The sequence below is a fragment of the Aspergillus vadensis genome, assembly GCF_003184925.1.
Source record: "Aspergillus vadensis CBS 113365 unplaced genomic scaffold BO88scaffold_16, whole genome shotgun sequence".
Classification (NCBI taxonomy): domain Eukaryota; kingdom Fungi; phylum Ascomycota; class Eurotiomycetes; order Eurotiales; family Aspergillaceae; genus Aspergillus; species Aspergillus vadensis.
In genome coordinates, this window is record NW_020292054.1 from 545,806 (window position 1) to 563,889 (window position 18,084).

An 18,084-nucleotide genomic window follows, 5' to 3' on the forward strand; every position below is an offset into this window, starting at 1 on the left:
CTATTATACTTCTTGAAGACTGACTCACTAGATTAGTTCTCTGCGTCTCCCAATATACAGCATTAGTCGCCAATACGTACAGAGAAAACAAGCCATCCATCCATGCGGGGGCATTAGTCACGTGTGATGTCACAAACACAGTATGAGGAGCCTACTGTCAATATGATCGTTATACTTTGCCCTTTCCGTACAACTAACTGTAAAATACTATGGCTCTGTCAACACACTTCCTGGCTAAGATGGGATCTTTGACATCTATTAGAATTGGCGTAAGATTCAGTGAAAGACACAGCTGAACCCATGTGTCCACATCTCATATGACATAAAGTAAGTTCCAATAAATGAATCCTAGCTGAAATTAAAACATCAGATAGGCACAGTTTCACGGCTCCACTTCCACAACACCATCAGGAATACACTTGGACTTGGCGACAATTCTCCTTGCCAGCATACTGATGGGGATATTACTCAAGAGATCAAAAACTGAGACGTCCGCCTGCAACTCGGTGAAAATCCACCCCCGTAGCTCTACCGCCAGCAGACTATCTACCCCATAACTGCTCACAGGCCGCGTCTGCTCAATATCATCCACCGGCATCATCATAGATTTGGCCAATTTTGCCACCAGTGCCTCACAAACGATCTCTGACGCGGTGTCCATACCTGTAACCCGCGATAACTGCTCCTGTAGTTGGACGGAGGCTTCATTCCTGGTTTGTATAACCTGGTGCGTGTCAACCTGCACCAGATGCGCGAATTTCGCGTCATTGAACCACCAAGGGTACTTCTCTGCGCCCTGGGCCATCATTCCACCGGTTCCGAGACCGGTGACCAGCTGGGGTGGAATTGGTTGGTTCTTTACGCTTACCCCGGTGATGGCAGCTTGAACGATTCCGAGAAACTCCTTTTCGCGGATCCCGATAAAACTCCACGTTTTTGTGTTGTCGTGCACCCGCTCTTCGGTGGTGTCGGCGAGGAAGCCTACACCTAGGACCATGCCTACGTCGATCGAAACGCCGTGTAGGTTGTGGTGTTGCCGATAGTGGGCGATGGCATCTTGGAAGGAGTTGCCTGAGATGTTGTTAGAGTTTCTCTTGTGATTTTCCTCTTTTGCTGGTAGAGTAAATGGCGAAGTTTACCTGCGGAGTAATTTCCCTGGCCACGGGATCCAGCTATACCAACGCCAGAAGACAGAAGCACAAAGAAGTCCATATCCTGTGGTAGGTACTTGTGAAGGTTCCAACTTCCGTGTACTTTCGGTCGAATGGTACCCAGAAACTGCTCGTGGGTCATGTTCTGATAGATAGCATCCTGTGACCGTCAACATAAGTCAGCTCCCGAACCGTTCGAGAATGTGAGGTAAAATATACGGAGAGTTTTGCATACGTTGAGGACCATGGCACCTTGGATGGCACCCTTCACAGGGGGAAACTCCTTTCGTAATAGCGCGGCCACAGCTTCGACCTCATTCGCGCAACTGACATCGCATGCGTATGCTGCTACCCGGGCCCCTTGGCTTTCCAAAGCCTGGACTGTCTCCCGTAAAGCGGGCTTCTTCAAAGCTGACCGAGATAGAAAGACTATGTTTCGGGCCCCCAGTTCAACCATCCAGCGCCCTAGTGCCCGTCCGAGACCTCCAGAGCCACCGGCAAGAACGTACGTAGCGTCTGGATTGAATCGATATGGAGGGACCTTAGGAGGCACGCACTGTTTTGGGTTAGATAGTCCAGGAAACAGGGATAAGTTATGGTATCATACTGGGACAAGCTCAAGGTCGGCTGGTTCTAGAACAATCTTGCCAATGTGTTGACCAGTTTGCATGAGGCGGAAAGCTTCCTCAATTTTGGTGAAAGGCATAGAGATGAGTGGTCTGATTGGACGAGCGATGCCCTTCTGAAGCAAGTCTACCACCTCCACGAACACCTTAGACGCTAGGGGAAGATTGTTATCGAGGACAGCCAGCATGTTGATGGAGTGGAAAGAAACATTGCGAATGAAGGGCGCCATATCCAGGCCGGTGTTCCCAACTGCAAGAGTTAGTTTATTTCAGTGCCAGGTCAGATGGGATTCAAGTACCGATATCTTTCTGCCCCAATTCGATGAACCTTCCAAAGCCACGGATGCAATGCCATGATTGCCTCAACGACTCGCCCGCAAGGGAGTTCAACACTACATCGACGCCCTTCCCACCGGTCATTCGCCTGATACCCTGCGCGAAAGAAATATCGCGACTATTGAAAATGTGATCGTCGGGAATGTGGTATGATTCTATTAGGAGAGCTTTCTTGGCTTCAGAAGATACCGTGGCGAAGATTTCAGCGCCAATATGCTGGGCCAGGATAATGGCTGCTTGGCCGACGCCTGCTTTGACTTAGTAAATGAAAGCATCGTTTTACACACAAAGACGTACCTCCAGCAGCGCCGTGGATAAGGACGGTTTCCCCCGGGAGCAGTCGAGCGGCATAGTACAGTGCATAATATGCGGTACTGTACACGACCGGCAAGGAAGCTGCAGTGGCAAAGTTCATTCCTTCGGGAATTTTTTGCACCATATCAACTGGGCTCCGCAAGAGATTGCTGAATGCTCCCGGGCGCCATGTCATCACTCTGTCTCCGGGACAGAACGTATGGACGCCAGAACCGACGCGGCTTACAGTACCACTAGCATCGATACCCAGCCCAAGTTGTTGCAATTGGCCCATGGCAACCATGATATCCTTGAAATTCAGCCTATCCCTTGTCAGCATGATTCGTGTATAACCAGAGACGCTTGCTCTACCCGACTCCCTTGATCTCAATCTCCACGTCAAAATCCTTCAGAGGTTCCTGCGGACTTAGGTCATCCACAAATTGGAGCGTATCTAGCCTTCCTGGAGTCCCAACGGAGAGAGTCATGGGGCGCCCTTCCTGCTTGAATGGAGCCTCCTCGGCCTTGGGCGCAACATTATATGTAGCAATTAGGTCATTCATGCCTTTCTCCATAAGTATCCTTTGGACCATTGTGCGCCCGTTGCGGATGGCATACTCCCAATCCGGACGCGGGCTATGCTTAGAACTTCCACCTTTGATGAAAATCTCGACCATACTTTGAACATTTTCAGATGTGTCCATTGGTGTCCTCGCATCAAGATCCAATGTTGTGAGCGCAACCTGGGGGTTTTCTGCTCGAATGCTGCGTGCCATGCCAGTCATCAAGTTCGCGAAAGGGAACTCGCTAGATTTCGTAGCGCCCCTGCTGACCCATGTAGTATCAGCTGATTGAAGAATGACTGTTTTCAAGGCATTCCAGTCCTCTGGGGTAATGTCGGCTAAGAGCGGATGTTTGGAATCACATTCCAGCAAGGCCAAGCATGATTTGCTCTTGATACCTTCCACCAGGACAACGTCCTTCAAAGTCGTAAAAGATACCCCTACCCCACGGCTGCGCAGGCTTCTTTCAAGCTCGCTCAACAGTCTGTGAAGCTCGTCCGAGGGTGATTCAGGCCCTATAATGATCGCCTCTGTCTGTACACTTTCTAATTCTGGGGGAGCAACTGATGAGACAAGAACTGATAAGAAATGATCACGCGGATTTTTCCAGTCGGGAAGGCAGACATTGATGCCGGTGTATCCACAACGTAGTAATGATTTGTTCCACTCGGATTCTGTCAAGACCGGACCCCATTTACGTCCGTCCTCCTCTCCGACCCACCAACCTTCAAGCGACCCCACGATCATTGTCGCTCGGAGGAGAGGGTTGGTGATTTCGCTGAGGACCAATTTTCCAGAGGGCTTCAACATCTTCTTAACGTTGCCCAACGTAGTCTCCAAGCAACGGGTTGCATGTAAGACGTTGGACGCAATAATGACATCGTAATAGCCTTCCACAAATCCTTGACTGAAAGGATCTTCTTCGATGTTGAGCCGAGCATAGGTCATGAACGGAGCCCAGGACTTCAGTTTTACCTGCGCTTTTTCAAAGAATCCCGAGCTAATGTCGGTAAAGGTGTAGTTGGAGAACATAGGACTGGTCCCATTTTGTCCCCCGAGGGCTTCCAGGACGGGAAGTGTTGCGCCTCCGGTGCCGGCGCCGATTTCGAGGATCTTCATGTCAGGATTCTTGTGCGCGAAAAGACCCAGGTATGATGAAAGTTGGGAGTAGTTCTGGGGACATCCCACGCCACTGGAGTAGAAATTATGCAACAGGCCATCTTTCACAAGAACCTCGAGCGGGGTAATATTACCGCGAAGAATATCGACAAGGTATTTCCCATGCTGGCACATCACGGCGCCGTCTGTTGTATTCCTGGAGACGCGTTCAAGTGGCTCGTTTTCATATTCAAGACTTGTTTCCAACCAGTTAATGGTTGGTGTCGCTTGTTGGTGCGGGATTTTGCCCTGCATACCGAGCTCATAGGTTCTCTGCATATATTGGTAAAAAGTGCGATAGTGGCCAGTGAGACTCTTTGCTTCTTCTGTGTCAATAACAGTGAGAACACGTTTGATGATGACAAATGCACCCAGCTCAAGTTCGGCGATGACTTCTGGGCTAGTAGCTTCGAGATCCTTAACAGGTCTCGTACAAAGCTTTGTGATGTCTTCGCGCCGAAGCATGGATACATCTTCTCTCCAGTGAAAATAGCTCGTGAGCTTTCTCGTACTCGCGGCCGCTGCCGTGCTATCTGTAGCCCCGGAAAGTGATTTACTCCTGATTCCATCGAAAATTACGAGCGGCTTCCTCCATTCCGGCGTAGAAACCGCCACAGTGGCCTCACCACCATCGAACCCTTGCAGTTGCACGGTAGCGTACCCTTGCAATAAAGAGCCTGCTTCTGATGGCACGTCCGCTGATACGTAGAGCCTGCCAATTGAGGTGGGTACCTTTGCCATTGTCATCTCTTCACCAAGACCGCTTGTAGCAGGCAATGCCATTTGAATAATGCTATCCAAGGTGGCTGGGTGAATGACATGCTCATATTCGAACTTCATGGGCATGCGACTCCTAGTGTCAGGAACTCGAATGGAACAGGCTGCCTTGTAATGACCGTGTTGGATTTCAACCATGCTTTGAAATATATCTCCATAATAAAGTCCGATGGTTGTAAGATGCTCATAGAATTGACGGGGGTTCTGCGACTCCTGACATTCATCAACTGTTTGGTAGAACGTCTGTTTGGCAGCTCGGTCAGCTTCTTTCTCCTCATCAACAAACAATGAACTCTTTGATTCAGTGTACTTGATCCGGAGGAGACCAGAGCAATTCTTGTCCCAGCCTCCATGCCTGGTATACAAGGTGAACTCCTGCCAGGCGGAGGTCCTAGCTCCTGAGCCAATCCTCCACGGTTGGAGAGAGAGAACCATTTCGACTCCGACATCATCAGCCGGGACCACAATAACTTTGCCAATAATGATATCCCGGAGTTCAAACCCTTCGATTTCCTTATTGGGATCGGCCTTCTGCTTCGCTGCCTCGATGGCGGCAACCATCATTCCTGCTGCAGGGTACAAAATGGACCCCTGCACCTTGTGGAACTCGATCCATGGCGCCTCGCTCAGTCGGATGATATTTCTCCAACGTGGATCAATGTCAACGCCATCTACCGTCAAGCTGCCAAAAAGGTCTTTTCGTGGATGTTGACGGAAGCGGTGATTCGTTCCTGAGGCAGACTCAAACCAATACTTGTGCTGCCGATTCCAGGAGAACGAAGGGACGTCAACCAGGTATGTCTGCTGCTTTCGAACAATATTTCGACTGTTGACCCTGGCAATATCCACCGTATACCCATGCGTGAATAATGCCCCAACTGCCTCTAAAATCGTAGTAGAAGCATTTTGCCCGCGGCGTAGAAGAGACATATATGTCAGCTGGGATGTCTTGGCATTAGAATTGAGAATTTGGTTGATAGGACCCTGTAGCGCGGAATGAGGACCGATCTCCAAGAAAATATCAGCAAATGGTTTCGCTAATCGCCTGGATTTGCTGTTTGGCGAGTAGTTGCAGAGACTCTGCACAGCTCCCAAGAAATTAACCGGGTTCAATAGATTTGCAACCCAGTAAGAAGATATCAAATCGCCGTTGCTGATAAGCCCACCCGTGACACTGGAGAACATTTTAATGGAGCTGTCCTCTTTTTGAGGAACGATGCTACTCAGGCTGTCAAGGTACTGTTTGGCAATGACTTGCATATGTGGTGAATGATATGCAGTCTCCACTTTGAGTCTTCGGGCGAAGTGGCCATTATTTTGTATCAGTGATTCCAGCTCTTGGATTGCCGAAGTATTACCAGATAAAGTCACGTTGTCTGGGCTGTTAATACAGGCCACAACAACGCTACTGTCTTTCGTTGCTTGCAGATATTTCTCAACGCCTGCCAGACCGAGGCCGACAGCCAGCATACTGCCATTCAGATCTGGTGCAATACCACGCATGCTTCCCGACAATCGTCCTCTGTGGTAGGAGATGAGCCATGCATCCTCCCTACTAATGGCGCCTTTAGCATACGCGGCTGCAATTTCACCACTCGAATGACCAACAACAGCGCACGGCTTTACGTTCCAATGTCGCGTAAGGTCCACCAGGGCCACCTGAATAGCAGTACAGATAGGTTGGCTTAGAACAGGTGAATCTATCCTGGAAGAAGACTCGTCCCGCAGAAGCTCGGAGACTAGTGACCAAGTGCAACCAATCGACACGAGATACGCTCCGGCATCCTCCAAACTCTCCCGGAACACTTGATGGATAAGCAGTTCACGACCCATTCCAAACCATTGAGCTCCTTGCCCGGTAAATACAAAGGCCAACTTTGGCTGGGTGCTGGATCTGAGGGGCTTTCGTTTTCTTTCAACAAGTTCCTTGGCCAGCTCTGCTGGGGTTGAGGCAACTGCAAAGCCTTTCCATGGCAAAATGCTGCGTCTGGCTGCAAGAGTGTAGGCGAATCTGTCCAGAAGCTGCTGCTGGTCGCTGTCGCTGAGCTCCGCAGACTTGAAAGACAAATAGTCGGAGTACATCTTGGCTGTTCTTCCAATCCCGAGCTGTTCATGAGAGGTCCAAATGAACAACATCGGCTGTTTGATTTTCCCACCGGAGAGATAGTCAGCCATCCGCAGATCTTCAAGCTGCATTGGGAGGAGTGAGATGATATCAGAAGCCGGAGGGGTCAAGCCAACTGCAGAATCGGCGGAAGACACGGGGGACTGATCTTGGAAGCCCTTCATGGTGTTATGATTGCCAGTTAGTCTTCTGGCTTTTAGATAGTGATAAGCGTCATCCAGAATGCAGTGAGCATTTGTACCACCATAGCCGAATGAATTGATACTGAGCCGTCTCATCCCTGGCCTAGGCCATGGGGTGAGCGTGGTGGGAATGGCGAGGTGGGACTCGAGAAGTCGGATCCGATCATTTTGTTTCTCGAACCACAAACTAGGTGGTATCTCGCCATTTTCCAGGGCAAATACAGCTTTCACCACTTGAGCAAGACCAGAACCACCCTCCAAGTGCCCAATGTTTGTTTTGATTGAGCCGATATACACAGGATCATCTGGGGATCGTGACATCCCAAACGTAGCTGCCAGCGCCTGTGCTTCGACGGGGTCACCCGCAGGAGTGCCAGTGCCATGGGCCTCGACATAAGCCGTGTCAGCGAAGCCAAGACCAGCCATCCGATAGGTTTCCCGAATTAAGCTCTCCTGGGCAGTCGCTGATGGGAGCGTGATTCCAGGAGTGTTACCATCCTGGTTGACCGCAGTCCCGCGGATTACAGCGCGGACCACATCATTGTCTCTCAGTGCCAGATGCAATGGCTTAAGGATGACAACGGCAGCGCCCTCGCCACGGGAATAGCCGTTCGCCTTGTGGTCAAAAGATTGGCATTTGCCGTCGGGACTGAGAAAGTGGAGCGATGTCATAGCAGACATGATATCCGGAAGCAGTATGAGGTTGGTTCCACCGACGACGGACTAGGAGAAATCTCCGTTAGCGGGGTCCATGCTTAATGACCGATAGCGAGAAATACCATCTCTGACTCTCCAGTCCTAAGGCTCTGGCATCCCAAATGCAATGCAACGAGAGAAGAAGAACAGGCAGTATCGAGGCTAACACTTGGTCCTTTGAGGTCAAAGTACCAAGAAATCCGATTGGACATGATGGCTGAGCCTGTACCAGTACCGTGGTATAGCGGGAGGTTCTCCCGATCGCAGGCAAGCATGTCACTATAATCACGCGTAAAGCAACCGATGTAGCAAGAGGTCTTGGACCCCACGATGTCCTCGAGACGTTGACCCCCTATATTGACGTTAGTCAATTGAGCTTCAAACAACGAGGCTATTACCATTTTCAAACGCTTCGTAGGTACACTCCAGCGCCATCCGCTGCTGCGGATCCATGGCCTTGGCTTCGGCTGGGGTGATTGAGAAGAAAGGGGCATCGAAATCCGAGATATCGCTCTCCATGAAGTGCGCCTTCCTTACGTTTAGCGTTCCTTGTCTCTCATGATGAGGGTGGTAGAAGGCGTCGGCGTTGAATCGGTCTTTGGGGACTTCACTCAGAGCACTCCGGCCCTGAGAGACCAGTTCCCAAAGCTTCTCGGGGCTGGAAGCATCGCCGGGGAATCGACCTCCCATCCCGATGATAGCAATGGGCATACATCCATCTTCGGTACCAGGCTGGACACCCGCATAGCGTCTATGATGGTCATCGGAGAATGCCATTGTGCGATGCGCTGAACGAGATATCAATGGTTGAGAGAAGGAAGTATTCTGGAGACCGCTGGTAACGGAATTGGAACGGAATGTAGACATCTTTTCTATCGTAGGGTAAATGTATATCCCTACATTTACTAATATAACAAGTCGACGATATCCAGTCCTGTAGATTCCGGCCTTTGATACAAACCATACGGGGATTGGCCCCATCACCGTAGGCGTTGGCAAATATCCCCGAACCAATAGAATTGGACTAAGTGGGACTGTCTATAGATCCTCCAAATACCGAAGAAAACAATGTATTTGGCTCCATTGTGAGCAGATGACACTCAGTTTGAGTAAGCTAACGGTCCATGTGCTAAGGAATGAACAAAGAGTGCACAGACTAGGCCAGACGTAGAAAATATTGTTCATGCTGCAAGGAATGTTGGAATTGCATGGCCCGGAATCTCACAAAGGCTACTCTGGAAAGTCACCGAATGTCCGCGGCGACATATAGCATGCAGGATCACTTATCTCGGTAACATATCTATTCATTCGGCCAGAAACCGGCACCGTCCCCGAAGCTAAGAATACCATGCCGGTGCAATGAAAAGAATGGCCTGTAACGTAATTCGGTTTGTGTTGACTCAACACAGTCATAATAGAGGGTGGTGCTTGTTGTGGTGGATGAATAGCTCACAATCTTGCTCTGTCATGGACCAGCAACCTCTATTGAGTCTATTGAACTAAGATATGGAGACATTAGCGCCACGTACAAAATTCCTAGTTGTTGTTACCGCTGGAGGTAGAACAAATGCAACGCCTCTTCTGGAGATCGCTCGAATACTGAGCGACCGTGGACATGTTATCGAATTCGCAACACTTGAGGGTCAGCAGGTCTGGATGCAGGATTATCCATTTATCTCCAGAATTCATATTTTAGGTCCCAACCAAACTGCGGAAGCCGAGGAACAGGCATACTTGCAAATGTCGCGATGGAAGCTAGGTCTTAATCATAGCTTTACTCCTATTATGGAAGCCCGGAAATATCTAGAATGTAGCTGGGAAACAGTCTATCCCAGCCTGTCCGCTTTGGTCCAGGACCCGGCTCGACGACCCAATTTCATTATAGGGGACTATCTAGTGGATGCGGTCCGGGACATCAAGATCGAACATGATATCACAATTGCCATGCACTGGCCGCAGACGCCAACGAACATGCTCCCAGCCACCTATATTCCTGGGGCATATGGACTTCAGATGGAGGTTCTGACCTCAGAGCACGCAACGCTGTGGCAACGACTTCAAAATTACCTCTTGGGTCTCCGCGCCCTCCCTGCATATCTGCGATATCGATCATGGGCTCGCGAGCAACGATCAAGGCTCGGGATCTATCGCAGTCTACCAAACCGCAGCAAACCCGATCACCCTCTTTTAGTAAACTCATTCTTCGGGCTAGAGCCAGCAAAAGATCTCCCACCCAACGTGATCGCAGTCGGACCAATTTTGAGCGATACATACCCAGGGCTCACACCAGATTTGCAAAGTTTTACCGCCAAATATAAAAGGATCCTATATATCTCCCTTGGGACGCATGCACTTGTATCAGACGCAGCACTGCGGCGGATTCTTCACGGTGCCACCCTCGCCCTTCAAACCGAACAGTCTATTGATGGCGTGATCTGGTCAATTCGGGGAATGGCCATGAAGCAATTTAACCTGGCTGCGACGGCACCGGCTCAAGAATGCTCTATCTCTGATCTTGTCTCAGGTGCAAATCCTCACATCTATTTTTGCCCATTCGTTCCCCAGCGCGCCCTTCTCGCGCACCCGAGCGTCTCCGTCTTCCTTACCCATGCTGGGGCCTCTAGCACCAACGAGGCCATCTTTCATGGCATTCGATCCATCACGATTGGCGTTTACTTTGACCAGATTTCTAACGCGATGAAGCTCCGGGATGCGGGGGTTTCGACTTTGCTGGATCGCGACACATTTACCCCGGAGCAGCTGTGCCAGGCAATCAATGAACAGCTGTCAGATTCGACTGGAGCCTTTGCAGCTAATTGCATCCGCTTGCAGCGAATTGCTAGAATCGCGTCAAGGCGAAAGTATCTCGCGGCAGACCTAATTGAGGAGGCACTGGCGGATGCGGAGGGGCGGGCGGAAAGTGGCAGGGGATGGACGGGCCATGCATTTGGAAACGGCTGATATGCGGATGCCAGTTTGGAAGGCTCGAAACTGGGATCTGTGGGCGTTGGGGGCCAGCATTTTTCTATTGGGGATCGGCGTGGTGGTAGCGGTTCCTCTGGCTTCCAGGATGTGTTTGTGATAGAGATCGATACCGCGCGAATTTGCACTTCCGTGTCGTCGAAATTACTTCAGACCGTGTTGCACCATAATGCGAAAGGCAACAACCAGAGGTCGTTCCATTGTCCTGCGCATCTTCCTTCACCTGTTCATCTATGCCACATTTTTTGTACTTGGATTTGTTCTAGGTATATCCAATGCGGAATAAGACTCTCGGGTCGTCTAGAAATTCTCCAATGTTCTCCCACTTCTATTCGCCTGCCTGCCAGTTAAACATTTCTTTCCTTTCTTTCCGGCATTCTCCAAACCACTCTCTTTTTCGTCCACTCGCCTACCCCTGGTCCTGCTCTTGATCACCACTCCCACATGGCTCTATCCTGCCCGCGTCTCGGAAGTTCACGGGATTTTTCTTGAATGTCCCAAGCCCAAGCACCCAACAGGCGGCAGTAATGTACAAGACCACCTTGATTTGCGCATTGAACGCTCGGCCATAGACCTCACTTACCGCGTTTTGCTTGGAAGCGGGAAAGTTACGTGAGCTCGAAACGCTCGCTTTAAGTGCGGCCATCTCATCTGTGGAAAGAACATCGGACAAGTCCCGGTCGACGAAATGGGTAATGAGAACCTGGCCAATTGAGATGCCAATTGTGCCTCCAAGAACACGCACCTGGGTCACGGCACCCATGGTTATAGCTAGGTCTGGGGCATCTACTTCCAGGCGAGATATCACGACCAGACTGGTCAAGGTTGTTCCAAAGCCGAGCCCGAGTAGGACCTGGTATCCGTACTGCGCATCAATAATGGTTCCCGTTGTTGGAAGGGTGGTCATGCATCCGAGCCCAATCAGTTGCAGCGACAACCCAACCATAAGTGTGTAGAAGGAGATGTTTTTGCGGCTGTTGATCACACCTCCCGCCCCCGCTCCCAACGCCGAAAGAAGGAGTAGTGGCAGCATTCGAATGCCGGACGCGACTGGGCTGAGCCCGTCCTGGATCTCAAATCGTTCGGGAAGGTAGACTATGAGTACCATAAACGGAAATCCGGCGAGGAAGGCGGCTCTACATATTGTTCGTCAGCTCTAGTTACTAGGGATACTCGAGACGCTCGCGACCTACATCAACGACGCGCAGACTATGCGACGTCGTATCAGCCATATCGGAAATACGGGCATCATTTTGCTAGCAAAGGAGGATGTTCTCCGGCTGTAAACCATTGCGACGTATATCTCCCAAGCTATGAAAGCAATCCAGGCAGCTCCAGTTACGATAAACGACACAACGATGAGAGAGCCATCCCAAGAAAAGGCACTGCCACCTTCTTCGAGCGCGAGAAGAAGAAATACAGACCCGATCAGCGACAGCAAGATCCCAGGCCAGTCTATGCGATTAAAACTTAGGCGATTGATGGGAAGCCGTCCGTCGTTTCGAGGGAAAAACCAGATCACAATCGCTAATGCCAGACCGCCACCGGGAATGCTTCCCAAAGAAAAAAAGAGTCGAATTAGCCACAAAGGCCTCTCTTAGTCTCGGGAAAAGAATGGAGTGGACTTACTTCAAGTAGAATACCCATCGCCATGATGCGTTTGTGGTAATGGCACCACCGAGCACAGGACCCAAAATACTGGAGAGAGCAAAGATAGTGCTCATCAGCCCAGTAACTGGACCAATACTCTCAACAGGCGTCACCTCAGCCATGACGGCCATGACCATGCTGTAAATTCCCGCCCCACCAATCCCTTGGAATGCGCGGAAGATGATCCTACTCTGTGTCAGCCTACATGCCGATGGTTCCGAACCGAAGTGATCTGGTGTTGGTTTTTCGTACAGTTGCTCCATAGTCCGTGACACTCCACAGGCAATGGAAAATGCCGTGAATATGGCCAACGCCGTTATGAAGCTGGATTTGCGACCAAATATGTCACTGCATCGGGAGTATACTATAAGAAAGCCTTCAGGCATCGATTAGCCAAAGTCACCATGAGAGATCAAGAAATATAACCATAATTACTTGTAGTAACATACCGGTATATGTGAGAAGATAAGCGACAATTATCCAGTTCGACTTGTCATAACCCCCTAAGTCAGATGCGATGGTAATCAAGGCTGTTGATACTATCGTGGTCTCAAGTGTAGATAAGAGTAGGCCTAGGAAAAGTCTTCCACTTTTGTTAAGTTCCGATTTCGATACCATACTGATAAGAAAGAGGAAGAGATTACATACGCGAATATGGTCACCCATAGCTTCCACCCCCTCATCGGTTGCAGATGCGCCTGGGGTGGTAATGGACGGAGCTCATCCTGTTGGAAGCTCTGGGATTGTCTATCGATAGCCATTCCGAGTAAGCTGTACCGAGAAGGTTACAGTATATGAAAAACTAATTGGAGTCTATGACAGTACCCTTGTTTGTGCTTTCGGGGAGTGGGGGTTGTTGACCTTTAGCATGCCATGCATCAACTGAAATGTCTCGGTGACATTCCACTTGGCCTCATGCATCAGTGATGGGGCCAGATTCGCACATGCCACGCTCGGTGACATTTAAGCCCCGCACTAACCGATCTACAAAGGCACCGCGCAGCCCTTGTGTCTTTCTAGCTAGCATGACCATCCCTCCCATCGAACATGGAGCTTTTGAACTACGACCTTGGCATGCCTGCGGGTCCTTCGGGTCTGCTTGTGGCGGCTCACACCACGGAAAACCTTCCTCGCATAATCCTGACATGCATGGTCACCTACGCGGTCACTCTTGCTATCTACCGTTTCTATCTGCACCCACTTCGGGCATTTCCCGGCCCTAGACTGGCAGCCTTCACCTTTTGGTTAACAGTTATATTTCCTTGCTGTGAAAGTCCAATGCTAACATATATGCCAGGTATGAGTTCTACTATGACGTTATTCTCGGGGGACAGTACATCTTTCAAATTCGTCGATTACACGAACGATACGGACCTATAGTTCGTATCAACCCTCATGAACTGCACATCTACACGCCAGAATTCTACGATGAGCTATTTGCGGGTGGAAATCGCAAACGTGATAAGTGGTACTGGGCAATGAAGGCATTTGGAGCGGACGAATCGACATTCGGAACGACCGATCATGACAATCATCGATCACGGCGGGCGGCGTTAAATCCTTTCTTTTCCATAACCAAGGTGCTGTTGCTGCAAAATGTGATTCAGGACCGGGCCGATGCCCTTGTAGCACGGTTGGAAGATTTCCAGAGATCTGGTGCGATTTTACACCTTGACACCGCTTTTGCAGCTTATACGGCAGGTATGTATTCGATGTCGTGACGAGGTGGCCAAACCCAGACTGAGATATTCATCGTATAGATGTGATAATGGAGTATGCATTCAGCAAGTCAGATCACAAGGTCGAAGCTCCTGACTTCGATAGCGCGTTTCACCAAGCCTGTGTCGGTGGCGGGAGATACAGTATGCTGATGAAGCAATTTCCCCTAGTTCTGTGGGCGATGAAGCGTACGCCTCAAAAATGGCTACTCCGAATGAATCCAGAAATGACGTCCTTTGTGCGAATGCATACGGTAAGTCGACCTGCGTCAAACAATCGAAGGGCAATGTCCAACTTGCGTTGAGAACTCGCCAGGCTGACGCTAGGCCCCGTTCAGGATATTGCCCGCCAGGTTCAACAAACAATGGAACTTTCAAAGCCGTCCCCAACAGATATCAAATCTACTAGGCACTTGACAATATTTCAAGAGATTCTCGACAGCCGACTCCCGCCTCATGAGAAAGCGCTCGGTCGACTGGCGCAAGAAGGTGGAACCGTGGTGGGTGCGGGAACGGTAACCACGGCATGGGCTATCACTGTAGCCGTTTTCCATCTCCTCGCCCAGCCAAGAATCCTCCGTAAGCTCAAGGATGAGCTTGATTCCACTGATGCTGATGATCTTCTGGGACTTGAAAGACTCCCATATCTCTCTGCGTGCATCCAGGAGGGTCTTCGACTCAGTTACGGAGTCAGCTCCCGACTCGCCAGAGTCGCTCGCGACGAATCGCTCACTTTCACCGACCCCAATACGCAACAGACCTGGATCATTCCACCAAAGACCCCCGTCAGCATGAGTGCCCTGCTGATCTTGCAGAATCCATCTATTTTCCCGGAACCCAATCAGTTTCGTCCGGAGCGGTGGATCGAAAACCCCGGACTGGACCGATACCAAGTAGTGTTCAGTAAAGGTAGTCGAGCGTGTTTAGGAAAGAATTTGGCATATGCTGAGATGATGATAATCTTGGCCGCTGTATTTCGGCGCTTCGGGAGCCTTGAAGTACGAGGGGAAAGGGACATCGGAAGATTGGAGTTATTTGAGACCACAGCAGAAGGTGACATTGAATGTCACAGGGATGCCTTTTTGCCTCTTTCACAGGAAGGGTCGAAAGGTGTCCGAGCCCGCGTGTGGCCTGTTGCCGTAGGCCCGCGGAGCTGGAAGTCTTTTTAACGAATTGTGACTTGGCTGATTGCTGATATATGGACAAGCAGGGAGGCTAATGGGAGGAAGGACGATCGCGGCTGAGTTTCGATGGGTAACTACCTAGCAGGAGATTTGGGCAAGCCAAACTATGATAAGTTCATTATTGTTGTTATGTGACTTCGTAATGAACTAGTAAGATAAGCATTGCATATATAAGAGGCGTGTTAAACACGCCTTCGTTCATATTAAGGTTCCCTTAATATACCGCAATAGTATCAGTGAAAGTGTTTCGCAATATTTCGTGGAACAATATATATTTCAAAGAGACGCAATCATCTACATGTGTCTGAAATTCCGTAATGTTGGTTCCATCATTCTTTCAATTCGTCCCTGCAACTGAGTTCTAATAGCTCGAATCCAGTCTTCTTAAACCGTCATAGCTATAGGAATGGGACATTGTTACAATAAAGAGTAAAATGAAGAAAATCTAAGAATGAAAGGCATATACCACTCACTGTGTGACACTCGCAGATCACAGCCGCTTGCGGGAGGGGGCGATGATGCCACGCGGAACGGATCGGCCGGCTGCCACTAGCCAGGTACTAAGGAGGCCTCAATGGCACCCCTCATCTTTTCCATTTCGTGTTGGTTGCATGACCGAGGAGACGCGGAGACATAGGGACATCTACCCCATCCTTGTCGGGCCCAGCAGAGGACAATATTAGCCCAATTGATCTCTTCCAATTGAACTCGGCTATATATGATATTACCGGTCCACCAATTCGATCCTTGCCCTGAGCATGCGTTTTCCCCCTCCCCTCTGGTCAGGACCCGACTCAGTTGTCCGCTTCATTGACTAGCGAAGATCCCCTGTCTATCGGCCTGACCTCATTGGTTATGAGTAACACTTGGTGATTGCTCCATTCCTACTGGGGGCTCTGACCAGCATGAGAACCATGTGGCTTGCACTAATACTAGTAGCGCGATGGCGATGCTAAGTCGTTGAACAAGGTGGTGCACTACTAGTATCTGATCTCACCCAATCACAAGTACATAATAATGTACATTTCCCCACATAGATCGAACCAATGTTTCTCACAGGATCACCCCAAAATCTGACGGCCGAATGGAACTTGGCTGAGCTCGCACGACTGATACTGCTCTGCCAATGAACCAAATACGACACCTACAATGACTGGTATTTCATTCGAGCCGGGGTTGTGACCAAAATTTATTGAGGCCGACCAACCACCGATTGGTGTCCCCAAGTACGTACTGGGCTTGGCTCATTATGGCAGATTAGACATCGACCTGGTCGCGATCCTCTTCCAAACATGGACTCCCAACATCGTGAGACATGCGATGCGTGCCATTATCGCAAAGTGCGCTGTTCCTCAGCAACAGGAGGTATGGGTGCCTGCTTGAATTGTCAACGGCATGGCCGACAATGCGTCTTCAGCCCACGGAAGGAAATGGGGCGACCGAGAAAGTCGAAACGGTCATGCTCGCAGGTAGATGTTGATGAGGTTTCATCGATTGAAGTGCACCAGCTTCCGGAGCTGGTGCATCACCCCCAGTCAGATGATGGCGGGCCTCTATTGTCATTAGAACCAGCTCTTCATCCGCCAGGAAATGACCCGGCTTGCTGGCCATCGGATGGTTCCCAGTTGTCTTCGGACCAGTTAGTCCCACACCAGTGAGCCCTCATGGAAGCTGTTTTTTCTTCGTGATAGGGACAAAGAGCCTAACCATCTGCAGGACACTTTTTCCAGCTGAGGCGGCATCAACAAGCGATCCGCACTTTGGCCCTCCTCTTAGTAACAGACGCGTGCCGTCTCCTATGGTTGAAGGCCACATCGGTGGTGGTTACTACTCACAAGATACCTTCCCGATTGAAGTTGAGGCCCTCTGTGCCATGGGGCCACGGGAACCTCTTCAAGGCCCTGAAAACGTGGGCCACCAGCAGTCTGCAGTCACTGATTCACGACTGGAGGTGTACGACCGACTATCCCCTCTCCTGTTTCAACTCACGCGAGACAGCCAGGCTCTAAAACGTGTCAAACCATGTTCTGGAGCTGAACTGGAGTCGGTCTTCTTTTCCGTGTCTGCATTATGCGATATAATTCACACCATAGCGCTATCTGAGCAAGGCCTAGGACTACAGAGCTGCGGCTTCTACAGTTTTCAGTCGCGCAATGAAACCGTTGTTCTAGCTCTTACAGCGGTGCTCATAGTTCTTGAGATCTACGAGCTGCTTGCACAGAACGCCATCAATGACATGCCGCTTCTGGAGCAAACCAAATCAGGAGAGCGTGAGGTCCTGCCCATCTTCTCCTCGGGCCAACAATCTCCTTCCTCACACGCAAGCCCCGGTCGCGGGCTGCACACATACGGGCGTCTAGACACCGTGGTTCGGTACACCGTCATGGACTTTCACTTAGGGCAACTGCGGCGGCTCCTGGAGTTCAACATGGAGGGTTCTACGTCCTGGCAGCCAAATGCCATATATCATTTAGAGTCAACCAGGGGGCGGCTTGATGCCCTACGGATGTGGATTCAAGACTTGGTTAGCCAGGCATGAATGCGAACTTCTCACGTGAAGGGCCATTGTCATTATGATATAAAGTCACCAACTGCCAAAGTAGCCAAATAGCGAGAAAAAGATACACATAGAACGTATCGGA

General features: G+C 50.2%; 5 protein-coding genes across 5 annotated transcripts; 3 read left to right on the forward strand and 2 right to left on the reverse strand.

Moving 5' to 3' along the window:
• Positions 1 to 382: 382 nt before the first annotated feature.
• BO88DRAFT_444888 (type I polyketide synthase) lies at positions 383 to 8,619 on the reverse strand (the record flags this gene model as incomplete). The annotated part of the gene is made up of 10 exons (XM_025710155.1): positions 383 to 1,071; positions 1,140 to 1,311; positions 1,387 to 1,707; positions 1,759 to 2,027; positions 2,077 to 2,361; positions 2,411 to 2,730; positions 2,780 to 7,861; positions 7,892 to 7,935; positions 7,992 to 8,260; positions 8,307 to 8,619. The coding sequence occupies 10 exons, from the start codon at positions 8,617 to 8,619 to the stop codon at positions 383 to 385; spliced, it is 7,764 nt and encodes a 2,587-aa protein (XP_025561482.1).
• A 795-nt stretch (positions 8,620 to 9,414) lies between these two features.
• On the forward strand, positions 9,415 to 10,869 carry BO88DRAFT_455162 (glycosyltransferase; the record flags this gene model as incomplete). Its single annotated transcript, XM_025710851.1, has 1 exon — positions 9,415 to 10,869. One exon carries the CDS (start codon positions 9,415 to 9,417, stop codon positions 10,867 to 10,869), a length of 1,455 nt encoding a protein of 484 aa, XP_025561483.1.
• Positions 10,870 to 11,299: 430 nt separating this feature from the next.
• BO88DRAFT_465559 (putative MFS multidrug transporter) lies at positions 11,300 to 13,223 on the reverse strand (the record flags this gene model as incomplete). The annotated part of the gene is made up of 6 exons (XM_025711418.1): positions 11,300 to 12,026; positions 12,084 to 12,443; positions 12,520 to 12,726; positions 12,793 to 12,916; positions 12,990 to 13,123; positions 13,189 to 13,223. The coding sequence occupies 6 exons, from the start codon at positions 13,221 to 13,223 to the stop codon at positions 11,300 to 11,302; spliced, it is 1,587 nt and encodes a 528-aa protein (XP_025561484.1).
• A 391-nt stretch (positions 13,224 to 13,614) lies between these two features.
• BO88DRAFT_391396 (cytochrome P450) lies at positions 13,615 to 15,427 on the forward strand (the record flags this gene model as incomplete). Its single annotated transcript, XM_025705001.1, has 4 exons — positions 13,615 to 13,784; positions 13,838 to 14,241; positions 14,301 to 14,516; positions 14,586 to 15,427. The coding sequence occupies 4 exons, from the start codon at positions 13,615 to 13,617 to the stop codon at positions 15,425 to 15,427; spliced, it is 1,632 nt and encodes a 543-aa protein (XP_025561485.1).
• A 1,307-nt stretch (positions 15,428 to 16,734) lies between these two features.
• Positions 16,735 to 17,981, forward strand: BO88DRAFT_455165 (Zn(II)2Cys6 transcription factor domain-containing protein; the record flags this gene model as incomplete). The annotated part of the gene is made up of 2 exons (XM_025710852.1): positions 16,735 to 17,096; positions 17,159 to 17,981. The coding sequence occupies 2 exons, from the start codon at positions 16,735 to 16,737 to the stop codon at positions 17,979 to 17,981; spliced, it is 1,185 nt and encodes a 394-aa protein (XP_025561486.1).
• Between the last annotated feature and the right edge of the window lie 103 nt (positions 17,982 to 18,084).